The 25,608-nt window shown below is 47.3% G+C and overlaps 1 protein-coding gene across 4 annotated transcripts in view; it reads left to right on the top strand.

The window, feature by feature from the left end:
- Nucleotides 1–25,608, top strand: part of KCNH1 (potassium voltage-gated channel subfamily H member 1) — a 366,381-nt gene that overhangs the window by 276,079 nt on the left and 64,694 nt on the right. For all 4 annotated transcript variants that reach the window (XM_036095708.2, XM_036095709.2, XM_078078153.1 and 1 more), the window contains one exon: nucleotides 5,124–5,320. In XM_036095708.2, the coding sequence (XP_035951601.1) occupies nucleotides 5,124–5,320 (197 nt within the window). The remainder of the gene's footprint in view (nucleotides 1–5,123; nucleotides 5,321–25,608) is intronic.

A 25,608-nucleotide genomic window follows, 5' to 3' on the forward strand; every position in this document is an offset into this window, starting at 1 on the left:
ATGCAAGGGTGGTTCAACATTCGCAAATCAATCAATGTGATAGAACACGTTAATAAGAGGAGGGAGAAGAACCATATGGTCCTCTCAATTGATGCAGAAAAAGCATTTGACAAAATACAACATCCTTTCCTGATTAAAACTCTCCAGAGTATAGGGATAGAGGGAACATTCCTCAAGCTCATAAAATCCATCTATGAAAAACCCACAGTGAATATCATCCTCAATGGGGAAAAGCTGAGAGCCTTTCCCTTAAGATCAGGAACACGTCAAGGATGCCCACTCTCGCCACTATTGTTCAACATAGTACTAGAAGTCCTAGCAACAGCAATCAGACAACAAAAAGAAATAAAAGGTATTCAAATTGGCAAAGAAGAAGTCAAACTCTCTCTTTTCGCAGACGACATGATACTTTATGTGGAAAACCCAAAAGACTCCACCCCCAAATTACTAGAACTCATCCAGCAATTTAGTAATGTGGCAGGATACAAAATCAATGCACAGAAATCAGTTGCTTTCTTATACCCTAACAACACAACTGTAGAAAGAGAAATTAGAGAAACGATTCCATTTAAATAGCACCAAAAACCATAAGATACCTCGGAATAAACCTAACCAAAGAGGTAAAGGATCTATACTCTAGGAACTACAAAATACTCATGAAAGAAATTGAAGAAGACACAAAAAGATGGAAAAATATTCCATGCTCATGGATCAGAAGAATAAACATTGTTAAAATGTCTATGCTACCCAGAGCAATCTATACGTTCAATGCCATCCCGATCAAAATTCCAATGACATTTTTCAAAGTGCTGGAACAAACAATCCTAAAATTTGTATGGAATCAGAAAAGACCCCGAATCGCCAAGGAAATGTTGAAAAAGAAAAACAAAGCTGGGGGCATCACGTTGCCCGATTTCAAGCCATACTACAAAGCTGTGATCACCAAGACAGCATGGTACTGGCACAAAAACAGACATACAGACCAATGGAACAGAATAGAGAACCCAGATATGGACCCTCAACTCTATGGTCAAATAATCTTTGACAAAGCAGGAAAAAACATGCAATGGAAAAAAGACAGTCTCTTCAATAAATGGTGCTGGGAAAATTGGACAGCCACATGCAGAAGAATGAAACTCGACCATTCTCTAACACCATTCACAAAGATAAACTCAAAGTGGATGAAAGACCTCAATGTGAGACAGGAATCCATCAAAATCCTAGAAGAGAGCATAGGCAGTAACCTCTTTGACATCGGCCACAGCAACTTCTTTCAAGATACATCTCCAAAAGCTAGTGAAACAAAAGCAAAAATGAACTTTTGGGACTTCATGAAGATAAAAAGCTTCTGCATAGCAAAGGAAACAGTCAACAAAACAAAGAGGCAACCCACAGAATGGGAGAAGATATTTGCAAATGACACTACAGATAAAGGGCTGGTATCCAAGATCTATAAAGAACTTCTCAAACTCAACCCCCCAAAAACAAATAATCAAGTCAAAAAGTGGGCAGAAGATATGAAAAGACACTTCTCTGAAGAAGACACACAAATGGCTAACAGACACATGAAAAAATGTTCATCATCATTAGCCATCAGGGAAATCCAAATCAAAACCACACTGAGATACCAGTTAGAATGGCCAAAATGGACAGGGAAAGAAACAACAAATGTTGGAGAAGTTGTGGAGAAAGGGGAACCCTCTTGCACTGTTGGTGGGAATGCAAGTTGGTACAGCCACTTTGGAAAACAGTGTGGAGTTTCCTCAAAAATTTAAAAATAGAGCTACCTGATGACCCAGCAATTGCACTCCTGGGTATTTACCCCAAAGACACAGATGTAGTGAAAAGAAGGGCCATATGCATCCCAATGTTCTTAGCAGAATGTCCGCAATAGCCAAACTGGAAAGAGCCGAGATGCCCTTCAACAGATGAATGGATAAAGAAGATGTGGTCCATATATACAATGGAATATTACTCAGCCATCAGAAAAGATGAATACCCAACTTTTACATCAAATGGATGGGACTGGAGGAGATTATGCTAAGTGAAATAAGTCAAGCAGAGAAAGTCAATTATCATATGGTTTCACTTATTTGTGGAACATAAGGAATAACATGGAGGACATTAGGAGAAGGAAGGGAAAAATGGGGGGTGGGGAATTGGAGGGAGAGATGAACCATGAGAGACTATGGACTCTGAGAAACAAACAGGGTTTTAGAGGGGAGGGGGGAGGGGGGATTGGTTAGCCCGGTGATGGGTATTAAGGAGGGCACGTACTGCATGGAGCACTGGGTGTTATACGAAAACAATGGATCGTAGATCACCACATCAAAAACCAATGATGTATTGTATGGTCACTAACATAACATAATAAAATTAAAAAAAAAAAAGAAGAGAAAATGCATTTACAGTGGTGTACTGTATTTATCCAAAAAAATCCACGTATAAGTGGACCCGCGCAGCTCAAACCCGTGTTGTTCAAGGGTCAGCTCTAATTTTCATGAGAATGAGGCAAGATTGCCCATGGTCTTGCACTTTCAGTAGCTCTGGCTTAGTTATACTACATTTCATCCCAATAGGAAGCTGCAAGATTTGTCAATTCTACATGTTCTCACTGATACTCCAAACACCCAGGAAAATCTGCTCCTGTTAGAGCCCCTCGTCGCTCTTTCTTGTCCCATTCTTTCAGAGCAGGAAGTGGGGTGCCAGCTCAGAGCTGGGGTCATTTGTGATGTTCTGCTGGAATATTAGGTAACTTACTAAGTAATTTCTCACAGGCTTCTCAGCCCAGAGTTCCATGATTCTGTGTGTTATCTCTTGCTGCATAATAAACCTCCCCTAAATTTAATGGTGTAAGAAATTGGTAACTGTTTCTTACCATTCCGTGGGGTGTTTAGCTCAGTTGGTTGCTTCTGACTTGGGCTTTCTGCATGTGGCTGCACGCCAGCATTGGCCGGGGCTGCAGGCATCCGAAAGCTTGAGTGGGCTGGCCGGCCAGCCGGGATGGCTCATTTCCATGACTGGCAGAAGCTGGCTGTCAGCTGAGAGCTCAGCTCAGCTGCCCACCAGAGCACTGATATGTGACCTCTGGTGTGGCCTGTTCTTCTCAAAGCATGGTAGTTGGATTCTAAGAAGGAGCATTCTAACAGTAGGCATTCCAAGAGACCCAGGCAGAAGCTGCAAGGTTTTTTATGATCTGGCCTCAAAATCCCAGAACATCACTTCTGCCACACTCCAGAGAAGGGACCAAGGTGGGTCCAGGTTCAAGGGGAAGGAAATTAGGCTTTGCCTCTTGATGCATCTTGACCATCTACCATTCTGTGTGTCAGAAGAGCTTTTCTAGAAGAATAAGATTACATAAAAATGAAAGGCATGGGAGGCATTGCAGTGAAGGGTAGGGAAGTTATGGGATGCTTCCTATGTATGAACGAATGGCCAGCCTTGTTGGTTAGAACTCTGTACCAGGGAGCCCACACTGAATGAGCCCATCTCCATGGAAGCTGGTAGCATCCCACAGAGAGAAGCATTCCCATCCAGTGGCCCCAGCCCTAAAGTAACCCACTCTTAGTACGATGATTGAAAAACACCTGGGAAGGGGATTTAACTAGCACAGTTTAAAAGGCATGTTTCCCTAAAACTCCCCCATGCATGCATCTTGCTCATACTGAGTAGTAAAACTATCTTCATAAATCAGAACTGTACATTACCTCATAAACACATAGGAAACTGTGGAGTAATGTGTCTGGTACAGTTGATTTCTCGCTCACACTGTGGAGGTGCTTGGAGAAGGCTATGCCCATGGAGTACCTCGTATCCTTAGAATGGATTCTTTGGTATTTGAGAAAAGATCAAGTTCTGTCCAGGCGCTTGGAAGTCTAATCACCTCCTTGGCCTGAATGAGGAAAACACCTGCCCTATTAATCATTCTGAGTCAGGGGTACCTAGGTTCCTGCAGTGGAGTGTGGCTGGTCTGGATGCATGGGCCGACAGCTCTCCTGAGGGTGATGAGGGTTACTTTCCACCCTCGTAGCATTGTTTATTGCCCCCAGCATACTCCTCTCGGGCTCCCTGTGGATTCAAATTTGTGTTTATCTGTGTTGAAAATTTAGAGACAAGATAAACAACATTTCAAGCTATTTATAACCAGAGGCTGTGCCAGGAATGAATTAGGCTTTGCATTAGACATATGTTAAAATGTTGGACTCGGGGAAATGTAGGGAGAATATCCCTTGATGTGAAAAGCAGATATTTAGAGGAGACTGATAGCAGTTTGACCCAGAATATGGTTATATATACTCTGTTGGCTTATTAAGTACACTCTTGCAGAATGCCAGGTACAGAGGGGCTTGGAGATGCCATGTGGATGGGACCCATGTTTTTACACTCCCAGGAGGGCCTTTGGCAAGGGTGAGGAACATGGAAGGAGGTAGTGGGAGAGGGGGAGGAATAAGGCACCATACAAACATAGACCCTATGGCCATGGACAGAGTATGGAAGAGAATGAACTCCACCCCTACGTGCCTTTTTCCACGTGGATCATCCTAAACAGAGGAGACCTTTCCTGATCTTGAGCTCCCGATGGAGAGTCCGCACCTTCTCCATACTGTTCACCTCTCTCTCAGTCAGTCCCACAAATGGAGATCCACAGTTCACCCTCCTTCCTTCCTTCTCTTTTGCCTGCACTTATTGGCAGAACTCCTACTCGGCGCCGGACATGGTGTGACGTGGAGGGAACTCTCACGTTGGGAGTTACACAATAAACAAGGACACAGACAAATCATGTGATTATGGATTATGATTGGTGTTTTGGGAAAATGGGGGAGTGATAAAGAATAACAGGGGGTTACCACTTTGGATAAGATGTTCAAGGGGTAGCACCCATGACCCCACGTCATTGGCTAAACCTTAACATGTATTATATAGTATTTTAAAGTTTCTTAAATTGCATGTTGTTAAGGTTCAAAATAAAACCTGTTTTTGTTTTTTGTTTTTTCCTTTCCAAGCCCATGTTGCAGAATGTCAAATGGAAATTTGGGAGGCAGAGGGAAGCCAAGCTGGATGGCCAAATGCTGGCCAGATGCCGTCCGGTTGACACTTTCTTTACCAGCACTTTCTCTGCCTAGGGAAAGGAGACGTGTTTGGAGATGTGTTCTGGAAGGAAGCCACCCTGGCCCAGTCCTGTGCCAATGTTAGGGCCCTGACCTACTGTGACCTGCATGTGATCAAACGGGATGCCCTGCAGAAAGTGCTGGAATTCTACACGGCCTTTTCCCACTCCTTCTCCAGGAACCTCATTCTCACCTACAACTTGAGGAAGAGGGTAAGCTAACAGTGTCAGTTTCTTCTCCACCAAGCGCCGTTTCTGCACACTTAGCATAACCACACGGGCCAGGAAAAGCCCTCTCACAGTTTCTGTAAGGGGAGCAGTTGTTTCTCTAGAGGTTCTGAGCGTGGCTTGCTCTTCAGAGCTTTTGCTATGAAATAAGGACCAGAGGAATGTTGCTAGATTAAAAGATGGATTCATTTTGCTGCAGCAGGGATTTGTTCGTTAGTGTGTCTGTGCACTTTCCCCCCAGCAATAGCTAGACCTTCTAGCATTTTGAAAAGATGAATAAAAAAAGGAGGTCATGATTCAGTAAAATGGCTGAGGGGGGCTACTTAATTAAAGTAAACTGAATTCTTCCTGGTGACTAGGACTCACTAAATGGTGTGAGGCCATTAGTCAGCTGGTAATAATTTTTAAAAGCTATGAAGATGAGTCATTTGGGTCCAGAAAATCAGAAGCGTATGGAATCTGATTGCCTAGAGAATATCATGTAGACACTGGCCAATTTAATGGGTTGAGAAATGATGAGTAGTTTTAAGAACCGGAGAAGATTTCTTGTCTGAAATGGTTTCCTTCACCCTCAAATCATCAGGATTGCTCCATCTGTCTCTGTGAGGGTTAAAGTATTCATTCGTCTTGTACTCTTTAGGTTTTTCATGACTGATTTCTTGCACGTCATCATCTCTTTTAGTGAACAAGGTAGCTCTGACCTATAGAAACCATCTGGAAGGATTGTCATAGGAATCTTTCCAAAAATGACCTCATAATCTTTCCTCCAACACTGTTCTTCGTCTCGTGGTCCTTGTCTCTGTGGATGGCATATCACTCTGGGGTTCCAAGTTAGAAACGCTGGAATCGTGGCTGATGCTTCTCCCCCTCTCCCATGTCTCAGGTTGCTCAGCAAATCCTCTTGGTTCCCCCTAAGCTCTTAAATCTGGGTCCACAATTTACTTCCATCCTTGGGGTTCACCCTGAGCTTTCGGGACACAGTGCTCCAATACAGACCTTCCCTGAGTCCTGCCCCACACAGTAGGCTTCTGCCTTGTGTCACTCCTCAATGTGGTATTTCGTCCTTTGGCCAATTGTGTGGCCTTAAAAACTAATTGGATCATGTCACTTGCTTTGTAAAGACTTTTTTCCCCCACCCTAACTTTGGGATAATGTCTGTATGCCTCAGGATGGCCTATGTAGACTTTTTACATCTGGCCCTGACTTAATCCCCAAGCCCCAACCTCAGCCACTCTTCCCATGCCCCCCTCTCTGCTACCCGGACCACTCCCAGCATGAGAGCTCTGTATGAGACTTGACATATAAAGCTGAATCACACTCAGGTCCCAATCTCCTGCAACCTAAAGTCTAACAGAGAAGATCAACCCAGGAAGGATAGATGCAGTACGTGATGCTAAGTACAATGAGTGTGATTTATACGAGATATTGTAAGGTGAAGGGCAGCTAAAGGGGGAGTTGGGAAGAAAGCGTTGTGGCAGGGGGTGGGGATACTTGAGCTGAGTTTTAAAGGATTGAGTCTGCCAGACAAAGAGAGGGCGCAGGTGTTGTATTTGGAGGGGCAGTTTGAGCCAAGGCACAGAGGAAGGAAATAGACTTTTGTCTTTCAAGTTCCTTGTACAAGGTTCCAAAGGCCTATCATTGGGTTGCCCCAACAATATGCTCCCACCTATTTTATTTTACTTTGAGAGAGAGTGAGAAAGAGCACAAGCAGGGGGTGGGGCAGAGGGAGAGAGAGAATCTTAAGTAGGCTCCACACTCAGTGCGTGGAATCTGACACAGGGCTCGATCTCACGACCCTGAGATCATGACCTGAGCCAAAATCAAGAGTCAGAGGCTCAGCCAACTGAGCCACCCAGGCGCCCCTGCTTCCACCTGTTTTAAAATCCCTTAATTGTATTGTCGTGTGTGAGTCCCTGCTCAGAGACCTGGGAAGGCAAGGCCTCGGTGCCTTGGTATCCCTAGGGCCTAACCCAGTAGAGAGGATTAATAAACATTTGGGGATGCAAGGACAGAGATGGGATCTCTGGGCCTCAGTTTCCACATTGTGAAATGTGAGGTTGTGGCTGGATCATTTGTATTGGTCTGTGATTTGAAAGCTGGTCATTCAAATTCTAGTGGGGAATGGGCAGTGGTGGAGAAGCGTGCATTCACGGTTCTTCCTTGTTTATTTGGGAGCATGGAATGATTTCTGGTCGTCCTTTTAGCCACATGGATTCTTCTAAAGTCTGTTTTTTTGGTTTTTTAAAAAATTTTTTCCTTCTTTTTATGAAAGCAAGTTGATTATAATCAGCTTTCAGTGTTGCTGATAATATAGGTTGAAAAAAAGTGCAGTTTGGGTTATTTGGAGTAGTAGTCATTTTGGAATAATTGTGGATCAAATAAATCTGTCTTAAAAAAAACAAGGACAACAACAAAAACAACAGTGCCTCAGTGGTCAGATTGTTTTTGTAAGTACAGAGAGATTGACAACTCTTACAGAAAGGAAGCCTCGGGGGCGGCATTTTTGAAGGGCTGATGTGGAGGAGGATTGGGCAGGGTCTGTGTGGCCACAAGGTGTGGAGGAAGCATCCAAGCTGTAGGAGGTATGAGAAAGAACTTGGGAAAGATCAGAGGTGTCCAAGTAGGCAGCGCCGAGTGGTCCTTAAGGTATTTAGGCACTCCCTAGATACCCCTCAGACATGTTGTGGAGGGGACTGAGGCACCCAATGGAGAGTCACATCAGTTGACCTTCAAATGTCCTTCCAATTGCAAGTGCCTATGAGTCTGGTATGGATCCAAGACAATTTAATGAGATCCTTTATAGGAAGAGGTAGCCATTCTTTTTCTTGGAAAAAAGAGGCTTGTCATTTTGGTGTTGCCATTGTAATCTCTCATTGTGTCCTTCTGAGAATTAATTCATAGTTACATAGGGCATAGAAGACAAGAACATTACATGCATGAATTATTCTTGTAGCTTTTTTTTTTTTTTTCTGGCAAAGTAAAGTGTATTCTTGTGGCTGTTTCTATCTTGGCAAAATCGAGTGTTATTTGCAAAGATTCCTGAGAACAGAGTGCCTTTGACATCTGCTTGGGGAGTTGTGTGGTTCTGTCGACGTCCTCTAGTGCACAGCAAAAACTTGGAGCTGGAAGGTGTGTCCGTGGCCATCCAGTCTCTCCTCCATTTTCCCACCACCCTCATTTCACAAATAGGACCTTTCAGAGAAAGGTCACAGAGTTGGGTCAGTAACGAAAGAATTGGAGCCGGAAATGACTCAATGCGCAGGCCTCTTGCTGGTTTTCCCAACTTCGTGGCCTCCCCTGGCCTCTGCATTCTTACCCTTACCCCCATATCCCCAAATCCATGTGTGTGAGCACCACCCTGCTCTCGGCACCGCTCTTGGGACCCAACTCAGGAAGGGACCTGTCACCTTCCTCGGTTTCCTCCAAAGACACCTGAAGTCCTAGGCAAGGGTGAAAGAGGCAGAACCCGGGAGCCAATCCAGCATTTTCCTTGCCTGTGGGCACCGAGCCAGATGAGACCTGGGTCTGTGTCCCACCTCTGCCACTTAGTGCTTCTGCAAGTTGTAAGTGCTTCCCCATCTGTAAAATGAGGGCGATGAGAAGTTCTACCTTGTAGCGCAATTGTGAGGATGAAATAAGATAGTTCTGGCAAAGCTCACACACAGGTTCTTGCACACGGTATGTGCTCCATTCCGTTGTGGCTTGTTACCATTTTGTTTTATCCACTTGACCCCTGTTCCACTCTACTCTTTATTATCGTGTGTCTTTTGGAAAATAAGAAGAAGGCAGTTCTTCTGCCTTTGCTTATAGAGTGTATTCGCTCTGCAGAATGTTCTGCGGGGCGGATGTCGTCTCTGCACCTCTTGCCGCCGAGGAGGTGTTGTCTGCCGTGGAATGCTGGCATGGTGCCAGCCCCGCTGTCTCGTCGACTCTCCCAGTAGAGATGTCGGCGCTCACTCTTCTCGCTAGTTTCATTCATGGAGGGAGAAAGTAGGCTGTTCCAGCATCTTAGTTCAGTCACCAGGGCGTCAGGGGTTTGCCAAGAGGAAAGCACAGCATCCTTGTTTCTTCTGAGGGACGTGGCACATAGTTGTCTGTGAAAAGTAAGGGAAAGTGGAGCCTTCCTCATCCCAGACCCATGGCATTCTAGGGAGCAAGGCTCTCTGGGCATTTTCCTCCAGGCCGTGGGTGGTCTTCTCTGTGCACTCAGAGCTTCTCACAATACTGATAATAACATTATCATCAGCTCCCGATACTGTGCAAGAGGCAACCTCCAGCACAAAGTTAGGCTGTGTCTTAGGTCAGCGTATTCAGTCCTGAGAACAGCCTCATGGCCTTATAGTATCAGGCCCATTTCTCAAAGGAATAAACTAGGACCCTGTGGAGAAGAGAATCACTTCTCTAAGGTCACCCAGCCAAGAAGTGGCAAGTTCCAAACCCCACACGTGCCCCTGATGCCAAGCAGCATTGTGTCGTCCAGTAAAGCCTGAGTCTCAGCTTTTCCCATGTTGGCGTTCTTTGGCTTCTGCTTTCTCTTGGTTTATTGACTTTTCAGAGGTGGCACAAATTACCTCCAAAGTATCTTCACTATCTCCCAGCGCACTCAGAAACTTGTGCAGTAAAAAGGAAGGAAGGGAGGAAGGGAGGGAGGGAGGGAGGAAGGGAGGAAGGGAGGAACTAATTTATATAGTGAATCATAGTAACATCCCAGTTTGGGAGACATGAGAAGTTTCTCCCTCAGAGTGACGACCACAACATGGCCAGGTGTGCGGGAGAGGCATAGCGGTTAGGTTAGGCAGTAAGCTAACCTCGCCATGATATTAGTAACTTACTAAACAGAGCACCAGCTTTGGGGTGAGGAACCAGGGTTTGAATCCTGGTTTTAACTACTGACTAGCTGTGTGCCCTTGGGAAAGTTACTAAACTATTCTAAGCGCATCTGTAAAAAGGGTCTAATAAAAGTGCCTCCTAATTAGGTTTACTGAGAAGATCATATGCATTAAAACAAAGAAAGTGACATAGTACCTGTAGGAACCACTCAATACCTATTTGTACCCTTCTCTCCACAGCCCATTCTCTCCGTCCACCTTCAGCCTTAGAAGTTCTGAGCTCATGCTTTGCTCCCCTTTGTTTGTAACCAGATCCTTTCTTTAATCAGTGTCTCCCTTGGGCTGTACTGTCCCTTCAACCTGGGATGAGGGTTCACTTCCCAGCAGGTGCTAGCTAGGAGATTGGGTTCTCCTGTTCATCATTAGGACAGTAGAGAAAATGTACCACAATTAAATGATGTAGGCAAGTAATTAGGTAATTAACAGCAGTCAGTGCATGGGCCAATTGGCATGTAGGTAATTGGTGGGGTGGTTCTCCTCTGTGTGTGGGGCTTTATTTTTAAAGCCAATGTTGTTGTGGTTTTGAGTATGTTTTGCGTAGCTTGTGCTTACGGTAATTTGTTCCAGGATGGATTTTTCTTAGCTTGATAAGGCCCAGCCTAGTGAGTTTGGGAGGGAGCTGAGACTATAGTTACTGGTGGCTTCCAAGCAGGGGCCTCCTAATGCCTATTTTCTACAATGAGGTTGCCATAGTGAACTGTCTTGACTACTGTACGTACATTTCTAGCCTCCCCCCTCCTCAGTAACCAAAGGGCATTTTCTTCTGGAGAGGAGAAGGTGAAAGCATTGGAGGCTTGGAAAAAGAGCTCAGTTCGGGAAAGCCTCAGTTTTCTTTCTGCACAAATCCTTGTGGAAGGTGATGAGATGGAAAGAAAGATCCCAAGGCCAGGTGCTTAGCAATGTATCCCCTCCCCCACTGAATCATCACAGCCTAAGGTTTAAAAATGATCCCTACACAGCCCATATTTTTTTTTTTTTGGTCATCCTTCCATAGTGAGGACTTCTGTGGAATTGAAATCATCTATTAGACTGTCAGATTATAAAGATAATAAAATCAGGGTGTTGGAATTAGGGGTGGGGGCAGGGGACAGATGATGTGAGTGATGAGGCCATAATTCTTTCAGAAACAGCAACATAAAAATCAAAGCCAAGGCCCTTTTCCCACAAGAGGATCAGGGGATGATCTTAGGGACCTGGGTAGACTTCCATGGATCCTTAGGCATCCTCCCTAACACCCCAAGAACATATAGCAGAGCCCCGCAATGATCCCTGGGGGGGGGGCAGATAATGAAAGCACTCCATGCGTTGTTATGAATCAGCTTGAGCTGCAGGGGGCCAGGATATATGTGGACATTTCCAAGGAAGCAGTAAGTTCTGGAATGAAGGTGGGCTTTGAAGCTAGATCTCTGCATCTGGGCTCAGCCACGTGCTTGCTAGGGGTGAGGGTGCAGGGGAGAGACTGAACAAGTACAGCTATTCCTCTTCTGGGGACTCATCCTGTTTACTCCAAAAGATAGCTATGGGAGGGATGATCAAGGGCTGGGCACAGTGCCTTACACATATGCAGGGCCACAGTCAAGTTACTTTCCTTCCATTGTCCATAGGAATGGGGGTAGCAGGGTGAAGAAGGAGAGCAGGAGCCCTAATAGTGTGGCTCATAGAATAAGCACATGGAGGCAACAGAGAGTGGCGGTTATAAATGTGCACTCTGGAGTCAGAGTTCTTGGGTTCAAATCTTGGCTTTCCTTAGTGATTACGGGCCAGTTACCTAAACTCCCTGAGCCCCAGTTCATTCACTTATAAAATAGGAATAGTAATAGCACCTTAGAGAAGGGTACTTTGTCGTAGCAAGTTCTCAGTGTATGTGTTGTTCTCATTATTGTTATTGATGAGCTCAACTTTTCTGGAAATGAAGAGATCCCATCAGGTGCTAAAAGTTTTAAAAGGGGAGTAGGGGCTGAAATTTAACACCTGGAAATCTCCCAGACAGATGATTCCAAGATCTGTGCCTGGACCTCTCAGGTAGCACCACAGGAAGAGGTGATTCATCAGGGAGGTTTGGTAAAGAATGTCTCTTTTGGGCTCGTCACAGATCCTGCTTTCCTCCTAAGGCAGAATGGATAGAGGGAATGGTAGAGTCCAATGTGGAGGAGGTGCTGGGGGAGGGCAGTTGTAATTTATCTTACCCCTTATCAGCCTTGATGCACTATTACATGGTATGTTTACCACAAGTTAGAAAAGATCTGTCCAAGTTTAGAGAACCATGGGGCCAGTGTAGTCCTTTGGAGAGTAATGTATCTGCCTAATATTTCTTAGAAGTGTGTGATTGACTCATAATAAGTAGGGTAGTGCTAATGAGTCCCAGATCATGGGTTCAGTTCCCAGGTGAGCAAGCTGGCTTCCCGAGGTCTCAGGTGTTGAGTCCAGCATTTTGCACATTTATTTGCCCCTCCCAACACTTTTTCGAATTACACCAGGAGTTTCTACTATCTACTCCAATATAGCTATTGACATCCATCAGACCTGGCGTTTTCCTGAACATCTCTAGAAACAGGGACTAGATGCTCTTCAGTGTCTCTTCTGGCTTAAATGGTCAGTGACCTGTAGAATGGACAGATCATGTCTGGGAAACATCAAGAAGCCAAAGATAACTCTAGCAGTGGGAATCCTGCTCACTCGCCCTCAGTGAAACCCTGAGCAGAGACTGCTGGCAGAGTCTCCCTGCTCTTGAGCATCCTCCTGAACTCAGCTTTCCCCCACCGCCCCTCCAGTGGCGCATTCATGTCTAGTGGGCAGCGGCCTTAGGTTACCAGCGAGCAGTTTGTCCCAATTCCGGCAACCCACGTGTTAATGAAAGGCTGCTCATGGATGCCTTCTCCCTGGCTCCACCAGTCCCTTATTGGCCCAGTCACATTTCATGTTCCTACCCCATCTGCCCTGTTTCTGTGCTTCCTTGTTTTAAGTGCTTCTTCCACTCTTAAAAATGTGCTCTTTGGCTTTGAACATGTTCTTAGGAATTTTGCCAGTGAGTCATGGAGGTTTTTATTCTAGCCTGCGCTTTTACTAAGTGGAGAGCTAGGATTGCAACCAGGCAACCTTTCATAATAATGATTGCCTTCTAAGATGTTAGATTAATGGAAGCAAATGTTAGTTCAGCCCCTCCAAGGGGGCTTTGAACACCTGCCTCAGGAGATCATACACAAAATCTATCCCAGCCCAGATGTCCATGCAGATGGTTTCTGGTGTAATGTGTGTCACGGGCCCGCCCAATTTTGGTGCTTCTCATTGCTAACTCTGTTGGTTGTAATTTACTTGTGACTAGTGTCACTTAATGGTCTTGTCCTCCCTGTATTTAACTTAGGCTTCTGGGGTGAAGCTCTGAGTCCACAATGGGGCCCTGACTCCATATAGCATCTCTTCAATCTCTCTAATGTAGGCGAGGCCCCCTGTCTTTTGATCCAATAAGTACCAGTCACTTTCTCTTTGTAGCTCTCATCATACTTCCAATTAACTGTTCACTGTAGGTCATTTTTTGTCATCTAGAAGCTCTGTAAGGGCTGGGCCTTGTCTACCTGATCTCTTTCCTGATCAGCTCTCTTAGAGCTTGGTACAAAGTAAGCATTCAATAATTGAATGAATGAATGAACAAGTGGGCCAACCAACCATCCATCCTCCAACCAACAAATGAGCATACAAGTACACCAATTTCCTTCTTGTTATTGCTGTAAGTTTTTAAAGCCTTGACTGTAAGATGGTGTCTGTGGAGTCACCTCTCCTTCTGTCTGTCTCTGAAACTTTGCCCATATATCCTATCTCATCCCACTCCCCTTTTCTCTCTCCCAGGCCCTGAGTATAGAGGTTTTTCAGCCTCTGCAGGTACCACTGATGCCAGCATAAGATAATAATAATCACCCCCATTTATTGAGTATCTCCCAGGCCCAGTAGGTTCTATAGCCTTTATATGCATCATTATCTCATTAAGATGCTGAGGATACTAAGGCTCAATTAGGTGAAATAATTTGCCCCAGACCCAATAAGCTAAATGGAGCTGGAATTTGAGCTCAAGTCTGGCAATCACCAAGACCATACTCTTGCTTTTGTGCCCCTCCTCTAAGTGGGGACCCCACTTCACTGATCCGGGGATAGCAGCCCTGGTTCATGAGCCTTCAGTTCCCTGGGAGGAGGCCGTCGGCCAAAGGCTGGCTTTAGAGGCTGTAGCATGCCCTGCCTGTGTCCTGTGTCATTCTATTAGAAAGCAGGCCCTTGCCTGCTGCCTAAGGGCATCTGGGCCTCATGGAGGCACCATGGGGCTAGACGGCTGATGGCCTTTGAATGTTTGTATTTGTTCAGAGAAAGGAGAAGGGGATGCTGTTGAGTCACATAGTCCAATGACGGAGCAGAAAGAGGCAGAGTGATCCTCCTGACGAGTTCTCTGTGGGTCAGCTCTGTTACCACAGCGGAAGCAGAGACCTGCGATGGTGTGTGGCAAAGCTGCAGTTTGTTTCAGTCCATCAGGAAAGGCCACAGGAGTCCATCAGGAAAGGCCACGTGACTGGAGGTGTGCAGCTGGACATGCGCCTGAACATCAGGCCATGGCCCCCATGTTGGTGAGACAGGGGCCTTAACATCAGAGTGCAGATACGGTAGCCATGAGTCTAATGCCCCTTCTAGCCCAGGAATAGTTAGTAAAGGCTGTGAGGAGGTGATTTTGAGATGGACAGTGATGGCGGAGGGAGAATTTACCTGACTGGGAGAGAAATACAGTCCTTTGTGAGCACCCCTATACCTCACGGTGCACGGGGCACGGATGGTTGGTTAAATAGCTGATACTCAATCAGGAAGATGTCTTTGCATGGATGATGGGAGAACGCTGAATCTGAATCATCAAGAATGATTAGAATCTGGGAAGAGAGGGCCTTGGAGGGAAGCCACCGGCCAGTTTGCCCGTCCCCCAGGTTTTGTTCTTGCTCCGTCCCTGCCTGGTTTTGAAGACTCCACAAAGGAACTGTCCCAGACTTACAGGTTAGGGGCAGCTTCAGCTTTAGGGTTTGACTTTTCTGGAGATGCCTAGAGATCCCAAGGAGAAGTGGACCAACACAGAGGACATGACGCTTTCAGAGGCCTGAGGGAGCTTGACGCCTCTTCCACACTCTTCCCAGTACACCTGCTAATGCTGTAGGACCACAGCCTCCCCTCAAACCTCTCACTTTCCAGGTTTTAAAATCCCCCTGGCTGTCCCCGGGTGGCCTGAAGTAGGAAGAGCCAGCATATTTTCTATGACAGATTTAATTTTTAAAAAGCCCCTCGCTACAGACGGCATGCGGAAGATGGTGTCTTATCCCTGGGCGGTCCGTTTGCAGACAGCTCCTGCATCCGTTCTGCTGCATTGCTCAGCGTGCTTCTTGCAAATGCTTCAATCAGCTTCTGGTTCACAGGGTATGAATTTCTAAAAGGGGATCCTTGTTCAGGGGATAGCACCTAAAGTCCTGCCCTCCTCAGCCTGGAGCACATCATACATTTGGCACTTCCCGTAGGTGAGGCGTGCGAGTGCATCCTAACCCTGTTGGACCTCTGTGACCATGTGGATGAAGCTGGGTCCCAGTGACTAGAAGCAGGGCGAGGACTTCCCCAGGCTTGGGACAAATCCTATCAGCAGGTGGCAGGTGGTGGGGTCAGGGTGGGGGGTGAAGAATAACAGGGAACACCTGTAAGAATAAGAAATGGCATAAAATACTAAAAATCATTGGTGATGGGTGTTAACTGGACTTGTTGTGGTGATCATTTTGCAATATATACAAATACAGAATCATTGTATCGTATACCTAAAATGAATAGAATTCAGTATGTTGATTATATTTCAATTAAAACAATACTGGAAAGCCTGACAAAGCAAAGCACATTACTGAGGATGGCAGCTAGCGGCATGCCATGCGGGAAACCTTTCCTGCCCTAAAGCCCCTCACTCAAGCACATGGAGGAATTCTGCCTTTGGAATTTGATTTAACTTGATTTCATCAAAGAGATGATGAAATGATTATGTAAGGCTCAGGCGGCGTGAAGGGTGCTGCCTTTCTCTGATATCTTCCCTATGTGGTTTCCACTTGGCCCTGGGAGGACTCGGGAAATCTGGGCAAAGCTACTTTCTTTTGCCCTAGGACAGCGAGGAGCTGGGGCAAGACCTGGGCTAAGGGAAAGAAAGGGGATTGAGAAGTCAAGGTAAAGGATACCTGTGACTGAGAATGGGTAAAATTAACAAGTCAGGAAATGACAGATGTTGGCGGGGATGCAGAGAAAGGGGAACCCTCCTACACTGTTGGTGGGAATGCAAGCTGGAGCAGCCACTCTGGAAAACAGTATGGAGGTTCCTCAAAAAGTTGAAAATAGAGCTACCATACAACCCAGCAATTGCACTAACGGGTATTTACCCCAAAGATAAAATGTAGGGATCCGAAGGGGTATGTGCACCCCTATGTTTATAACAGCAGTGTCCACAACAGCCAAACTGTGGAAAGAGCCAAGATGTCCATCGACAGATGAATGGATAAAGAAGATGTGGTATATATATACAATGGAATTTTATGCAGCCATCAAAAGGAATGAGATCTTGCCATTTACAATGATGTGGATAGAACTGGAAGGTGTTATGCTGAGCGAAGTAAGTCAATCAGAGAAAGACATGTATCATATGACCTCACTGATATGAGGAATTCCTAATCTCAGGAAACAAACTGAGGGTTGTTGGAGTGGTGGGGGGTGTGAGGGATGGGGTGGCTGGGTGATAGACATCAGGGAGGGTATGTGCTAGGGTGAGCGCTGTGAATTGTGCAAGACTGTTGAATCACAGATCTGTACCTCTGAAACAAGTAATACAATATATGTTAAAAAAAAAAAAAGAAGAAGAAGATAGCAGGAGGGGAAGAATGAAGGGGGGGAAATCAGAGGGGGAGACGAATCATGAGAGACAATGGATTCTGAAAAGCAAACTGAGGGTTCTAGAGGGGAGGGGGGTGGGAGGATGGGTTAGCCTGGTGATGGGTATTAAAGAGGGCACGTTCTGCATGGAGCACTGGGTGTTATACGCAAACAATGAATCATGGAACACTACAAACTAATGATGTAATGTATGGTGATTAACATAACAATAAAAAATTTTTAAAAAAGAATTACAAATATTGACAAAAAAAAAGGATACCTGTGACTGGAGAGTTTCAGGAGGATGAGTAGATTTTGCAAATAGTATTTATCAAAGAGAGGAACCTGGCACCTGCTCTGCGCAGCTGAACTTGGCCTGGGGATGCACATGCCTTTGCTAACCCCAGACTGCGAGCCGGGCTAGAAGAACAACCCAGGGAAGAGCTTGTCTGCCAAATCCAGTTTTCCCAATCCTTCTGCCCTGGGGCCAGATGAATGTAGCAGCAGAGTGGCTTTGTTTGACTATTAGGCTGCATGTTGAGGCAGCTGGGAAGCTGCCAGCATTTTCATCCTGGGCTTTCTGCTTAAGCTCTGCCTAATTCCACTCTGACATTTCTCTCAGGTTAGAACCTGAACAGGGATGCTTTGGGCTCAAGGGCTCAAGTCTTGCTCACTGGCACTGGAGGCAGCTCCTAATCACCTGTTGTCACGAGCGATGAAGCTCCTCCGAATCTATAACCAACCATTTCGAGCAGGGTTTCCATTTCCAGCAGTCCCAACTCCCCTGATGGGAGAGCTACAGCCCGGGCCCCTGTGCTCTATGCTTCCTCCTTCCCCCTCTCCCACCGCCGGTTACTGCTCCGAGTGCTTGGAGCTCACACAGGAGGCCGGAGCATGAGTAGTTGTCCCTTTGTCACCGTATGGGCACTGGCTTCCGTCTGCTTCTGCAGAGCCGGGCACAGTTTGCCTGTGCGCGTGCACGCCCCTCGTGCAGCCATGGCTGGAAGTTTGCAGGCTTCTCAGTGGACTGGGTCTGTCTGCCAGCAGTGTGTGTGTGTGTGTGTGTGTGTGTGCGCGTGCGCACGCATGAGTACAGCATTCCCTCCCATCAGTGATTAGTCCTAAAGAAGGCTGGATCCAATCCCCCCCAGCATCCTGTTCTTCTCCCAGCGAGTGTTGTGGAGTCAGCTCCACTTGGCTAGGGAAGTAGGTTTTTTCCCTTCGGGTTAGAGGTAAAGATTGGCCTGACATCTGTAAGCTTGATAACCCTGTAAAGTGCCACATGCATTCAGCTGTTATTTGTCAATGTGTGTACTTTCTAGAAGGTAAATGCCCCCATTTGGGGCCGCTGGCCAGAGCCCCAGATCCTTAGTAATTACAGAGCATAAAGGGGGGAAAGGAGAAGAGAAACTGCACCTGTTATGTACTCCGAGTACAGGGCTTCGTAGGCCAGGGGCCTTGGATGGCATCTACAAATAATTCATGGCTACAGTCCCCCCCAGTGAGTTTACTATAGATTATTTATGATCCTGAGGCGCTGGTTCAGGAGACAAAAGATGCTCCTCCGTGGAAGCAGTGAGAAGCAGTACACACCAAGGTCCCAACCCAGAGCTTGGGAACAAATGTCCAGGGGATGCTACTTCCTCCCTCTGTGAGGCCCACAGCAGCCGCTCAGAGGGACTGGCTGCCTGCTCTGTTGGGCTAGTGCTGGTGTCGAGACTCCAAGTTTCAATCGCTGTTGACTTAGCTTCCACCTTATTTGCACGTCTTTCCTATTGTCTGCGTGTGTCTGGTATGACATGGGAGTCGCAGATTTTCCTCATTGGTCTTGAGCTCGCCAAGGAAAAGAAACTCATCCAGTTGGAAGCTTCTTGGGAGTGGCACCATGGCATCTCCCTTCCACCTCCGGACCCTCAGTCAGCCGGAGCACCCCCAAGTGTCTCCCTTCCCTGTGGTTGCGGTCACAGATTACCATGCACTGGGTGGCTTAAGACAACAGAAATTTACTCTCTCACACTTCTGGAGGCCGGAGATCCAAAGTCAAGATGTCAGCAGGGCCACGCTCCCTCCGAAGCCTCGAGGGCAGAATCTTTCCTAGCTTCTCCCGGCTTCTGGTGGCTCCTGGCACTTGCTAGCTTGTGGAAACAAAACTGCAGTCTCTGCCTCTATGTGCAGATGGCCTCATCCCTTGCCTCTGTGTGTCAAATCTACCCTTCCTTTCTCTTACAAAGACACTGGTGGTTGCATTCAGGGCCTACTCTAATTCCAGGACGATCTCACCTCCAGGTCCCTACATTAATTACATCTGCAAACAGCCTATTTCCCAATAAGGTCACATGTATAGGTACGGAGATTTAGGCCTTGCACCTGTGTTTTGGGAAACTACTCTTTTCCTCCCCCTCTTCCCTCTCTTCTCCCTCTTCCTTCTTGAGTCCCCTCCCAGCACAGGAATTTATTTTTTCTCATAAGGAATATTCTTGTATAAGCCCTGCTCTTTCTCCTGGATGGTTCTTGGAATAAGGTCCAAGTATTTGGTTAATACTAGTTCCTTTGAATCTTAGAGTGAAATATTTTGCTTTGCTTTTCTCCAAATCCCCTAATTCTACTTAGTACCCAGTGGAACTCTGTTTGAAAGAGAGATTGACAAAACACAGAAAGCACCAGGATCTCAGAAAAGAGTTTTGTGTTAGACATTAGAGAGAACGTCCTGCTGTCAGAGGCTGTGAGATGTTGGTAAGTAATACCCACCACAGATGGTCAAGAAAAACTGCTGCTTGACCTTCCAGCTCTGATCTCTCATATTCTCATTCTAAAAGCCTCTCATGGTTCCTTACAGCCTCAGAATAAAGTCCAGACCCAGGGATCTCGTGTCAGCCCGTACTTCCAGCTACAGAGCAGATTGCACCTTCATGCTGGTGTCTGATGTCCAACCACACTGACAGTTCCAGAACGTTCCATGTACTTACTTCCGTGTATGTCATCTGGCTTGGAGCGCCCCTCACCTTACCTGACCTCCTCCCACAGTTCCCAACCCAGCCATCAAAACCCCTACTCAGATTCTACTTCCCACCAAAGCTGCCCTCAGTCTATTCCCAGCTAGAATCCCTCTCTTCTCTAATTTGTCTTTCCACAGTGTTTTGTCTGGTCCTTTAGAGGAGATGGCACTCATGGTTTCCTATATGGTTGGGCGCATATCTAATGTTTCCTGTGGATGTGGGGCCCTTATTGACACGTTTATTCCTTGCATTTCTTCATGCAGTCCCTGGAAGGTAGTAGATGATAATTTAAGCAACTAGAATCACAATTCAGTTGCCACTCATCCACCTTTGCACTTCAAGTCCAGAAGTGGGGATTCCAGCCCCACGTTCTCAGCCAGCCTGTCTTTCTCCTCTCTCTCTAGCAGGTACCCTCGGGCCAGGGTGCTCCCGCAGTGGCCCACACCCTCCACGCCAGGGTGACAGGTTGTCCCAACTTACCTGAGACTGTCCTGGCTTCAGCATCTAATGCTCTACATCCCGAGAAACTCATCAGTCCTGGGCAAACTGGTTCCCTGCTCCACAGTCGGCCTCTCCTGGCTCTTGCTGAAAATTCCTATGAATTGAATCGTATGTCTGACTCCACCTTTCTCTGGTCATTTGTCCTGCAACCGCCTAACTTCTTTCTGCAGGTGGGTGTCTGGCCCTGGCCTGGCACCACTCTCCCGAGGCTTCCCCCAAAGACAGTCTCATAAATGTGACTTCTAAACTTTCCACCAGCTCGTGGGCGTCCTGTCTGGTCTCCTTCTCCATACCAGCCCCAATCCTAACTTGATCCATGTAGCTGACCCTCCCAGGTAACCTTTCCGTCCCCCCTCCTCCTCCAAATTCCCTGCCTTTATCACATCAAAGAGGCCCTTGAAGGATCAGATCTCAGATCAAACCCTCCCCTCTGTAGAGCCACAACTCAAAGATGCCTCCTCCGTGAAGCCCTCCTCAGGAAACTTTTCCCCACCAGCTCATCACCACTCCATCCTTCTTCCTCTGGGGGCTCCTAAGTGACTGAATGGCTCATGACCTCTTGAGGGAAGTACCTGGTGTCCCGGACTAGTTGTCGGGACCTGAGTTCCACCCCAAGTTTGCTGTAAGGTCAAGTTCTTAACTTCGGTTTCATTAATTGTAAAATGAGAAAGTTAGGTGAGCTCAAGTATTTTTACCAGCCTTACCAAACTTGGCTTCCAAGGGTATCTGCCCCTCTGTGTGCTCTGGAGAGCCTCGGATACAAACATCTTAAGCAAGACAGCCGTGGAAAGAGGCCTCTGGAATCTCGTCTCCTGTTGGCACATTACCTTCATCAAGCCCTGCTTGACTTGTAATTCCCATCTTTATCCTTTGATTCCTCAAAATGATCCCATCCTGGCCCAGCTGTGAAGAGGACACAAAAGCTACCACCTACAGCTTAAGAGATCTTAAAGTACAATTAGAGGACTGATTCCTTTGCCATGACTTGACTTAACTCAAGATTTGGGCGGAGAGGTTCAATTCTTGAACCTCTTGTCCCGGGCTCAGTTTCTAGCAGACCCACAGCTATGTCTGATTTTTCCCCTCTGTGCCCAGGATGAACTTGTCAGGACCCACATGTTGCTGCCCTTGGATGTTTTCAGGGGAACTCAGTCTATTGAAAAAACGGACTGGGGGTCCTTCAGCTTCGAACTCTCTAACATGTGCACATCTTTGTGTATGTGCACATGTACTTTTAACATCTGTGCCCCACTCTCCTTTGGACGAGGCATTTTCACGTATTTTATCTCATGTGATCCTGGCAACAACTTTGTGAGGAGCCTGAGGGTGATGGGGAACCTCAGGATCAGAGAAGTGAAATGTAGGGTGTGTGGCAAAACTAGAACTCAAACTCATATGATCTGACTCCACATCCCACATCCCTTCCACTAGCCCACTTGCCTGTGTGCGCCTGCAGTGAGGTGATGAACAGCCTTGGGGCTCCCCAAACAGGGGCCCTGAGAACATCCCACTGACAGAGGCAGGCAGCCAAGGGGAGCTGCCTCGTCCCTGGGTTTAGTCCTGTAAACTAGTGTCTCTCAGTCTTCAGTGCACACACAGATCGTCTTCAGCCTTGTTAAAATGCAGACCGTAGTTCAGGAGCTCTGGGGAAGAGTCAAAATTGAGCATTTCCCACAAGCCCCCAGGTGACGCTGGTGTTGCTGAGTAACGGCATTTTGAGGAGCACACTGAGCGGCAGGGCTGACAGGGACAGGGACTCTCTATCTCTCCAAGCCTGTCCCCAGGAGCCCACTGTTCTTCCCCAGTGACAGAAGCTGTGGAGAGGCCCAAGAATGCTGATCATGGGCTAGGAGAACCTAAATACCCACCCATCCCTCATCCCCACAGAGTCTGTCTGCACTCAGGATCAGGGCGTTCTGTACAGGGTTCCTGTGTCTTACACACGATGCGCCACCCTGGGACATGGCCCTTTGGCAGGGGGAGATCAGCTCTGTCCCCGAGCAGAGCCAAGTGTGCTGTCCCATGACACCCGCCTTACCCTGTGTTACACCAGATGGATGGCTTTCATGTCTGGTCACCTTCGGTTCTCCCCTGGCATCTATAGTCTAGAAAGTCCTTTTCAGCTACTTTGAGGAGCAAATGGACATCTGGAAATAGAGTTTTAGATGTGCCAAATACCAGAATTTCCAGGTTAAAAAAATGGAGCAGAATATTCGAATCCTGGCTGCCCTAGAAAATTAGGGCAATGGAATGCACCCATGGAGCATTTCCTCACAGAGACCTTCCCTGACCCTCGAGCTCCCAGTCCAAGTTAGTTCTCCCATCTGTTTTTACTCACAACACCTTTCCCCCTTCATAACACTTAAACCATTGATCATTTTAAATATGTAGTTTTGCTTCTCAGAGTAGTTTTGTCCCCTGCCGTCTCCCCAATAATTAATGCTACCTGTGTCTTTAAGGATGGAGGATGGAGGATGGGTCTGCTGCTCTTTACCTCTCAGGGACTAGGCAGTGGTTCTCAAGGTGTGGTCCCTGGTTAGAATGGCAAATTCTTGTTCCCACTCTCGCCCTATTGACTTAGGATCTCTGGAGCTAGACCCAGAATCCTGTATTTTGTCAAGCCCTGCTGGGCATCCTAATGCCCCCTAAATCTTGAGAACCATTGCATTAGGATTTGGGACAAGTGCCACAGTGTCATACAGGTGCAGCCATACACGGGCTGGTGGTCAGTAAGAGAGGAGGGCCGTGGGTTCCTTGGACCCCGTCATCATCTCACGGAGAGGTGCTGGGCCCCATTCTGGGTCTGCATTCGAGTGGAGGGACCCTCACCCCTTGTCCATCTTCCCATCTTCCCCCTTATAGCATAAGTGAGGGAGCAAGCTAGTGGTGAGGCGCCACAGAAAGGCCTGGACACAGGCACACTGGGTCTGGGGAGCTAGCTGATTCTAGGAGTAGACTTGGAACGTAGCTGCTTGAACCCAGGGAGCCCTGAGCCCAGGAGAAGCTGGAGACCCCACCACCCCAACAGAGTGGAAACCTCGGCCCCAGGGAGTGGAGCTGGGATGTAATCCCTCCCACGGCGGGGAGGGAAAGCTCCTAGTCCCAGCTAGCTCACTGCCTAGACAATGCAGAGTAAGATCCCAAGGTCACTGTGGGACAGCTCTGCTTGCAACCCTGGCACTTCATAGGCTCTAGATATTTTGTGGGTGAATGAGTAGGGTCACTTCCAACTCTGAGGCTGATCCTGCTTTTCTGGAGGTTTGGGTTGGTCACCATCAGACTGGTGGCTTCTGAAATATTTTAACAGGAATGATCTCTCTTGATGGGCAGGCCAGAGGCTGCGTTAGCCCCTGTTTTGTACCTAAAAACAGGTGCTTATGTTGGACTTCCAGATTCCTCTCTCCTATGCAGGCAGCCTGGCTTTCTGAGAATCCTTGAGGGCTCCTCAGCTCCACTCTCCAGTTGTAACCAGCACCCCCAGGCTGCCAGGCTGACTCAGGCCAGTGGAGAGACCCAGTCTGTCTGACCCAGAGCCACCCAGGTAGAGGCAGTGACTGGGGGTATTTCTTTCCACCTGAATGAAGGAGCCCGCTAAAGACCTGGCCCCCAAAGCTTTCCTTGAGGCATGCTGGCCCTCCTGGGAAAGCTGATCTTGCCTTGCTCCTGCCATCCATCCAAGAGCCTCTCTCTGGGGCCCTCTGATTGACATCCATTGTTCAATTAGCAGTCTCTGAACAACTTGGGGAAAGCAATTATACGGCGCCTTCCTGGCACCCTCGGGAAATGACGGGGGCTTTCTTGTCGTGCAGGCCCCCAACCCCAGGCTCGCATCTCTTTCTTCTGCTCTCCATGCCTTTTGCTTTGGCTGGAAGCTCACATTTTTCCCCCATCGTTTGCAGAGTAATCTATCACATGAATCATTTACAAACAGTCCCCTTCCTTGACTCTTAATTTCTTCTCAGTGCCTTGATCTCTGTTCTCTCTCGTAATTTCCTCCCTGCTGCCTAGGACTGCATTTTCTGGATGGGTAAATAGTGCCACTAACAATGCTTTGAAGTAGTTTTGTAGTGTTTTCTACCCCTGAAAACACACACACACACACACACACACACACACACACACACACACGCATGCACGCCATGAACTGAGCTTCCCCATCTGTTTTCATAACTTGAATCTCGCAGGTACATGATTCTTCCTCTCACTCTGCATTAGGCTCCCCCAGCTTGTTAAATCTGCTCCCAGGTATAACTACCTTCTAGACAGCTTCTCCGTGAGCCCTCCTCTGGAGCTGAGAGCATTGGGGACCTAATCAGGGCCCTGACCCACAATGCTCTCCCTCAAACCCAGCTCTGTCCCACAAGCCTGACTGTGTGCCCCAGCTCTGTGCTCAGAACAGTGCAGGGGATGGGGGGGGGCTCTGGGTGCTGCCGCCTCCAGCCCCTAGGAAATTGAGGGCTCTGGAATTCTCAAACCAAGGGTCTCACTCACCCGCCACCTGCTGTGCCCCAGCATGGTTCCCCGGGAGACTTGGAGAGAAAGGCCATGGGTTGTAGTGCAGCAGGACTTCTGGTCTAATGAAGGGAATTCTTTTGATGTCAACACTCTTTGGCCAACGGTCACCTTGAGCCAATAGTCCCCCTTTGCTAAGAGTGACTCCAGCCAAATTCTCAGGAATGGAATAATTCCTTCTGACTTCAATGTGACTAGATTTGATCCATTGTCATTTTCTTCGTCGTTTTTGTTGTTGTTTTCTTGGCCTTTCTCTGACCTCACGTGGTGCTTCTGAGAAAGCCTGCATGGGTGCAGTACCTCCCCTCCTGCCCTCGGCTCCAGCAGGTGACTGCCTAACTCAGCCCTGCCTGGCGGCTCACCCAGTTGTCTTCCTTCCAGGAGTTATGGGAGCACTATCTCTAATCAATTTACTTCAGGCAAATTAAGCAGGATCTTGCCTGCCAGGAATCCTGTCCACTCC

This window comes from Halichoerus grypus, chromosome 7, assembly GCF_964656455.1.
Source record: "Halichoerus grypus chromosome 7, mHalGry1.hap1.1, whole genome shotgun sequence".
Taxonomy (NCBI): Eukaryota; Metazoa; Chordata; class Mammalia; order Carnivora; family Phocidae; genus Halichoerus; species Halichoerus grypus.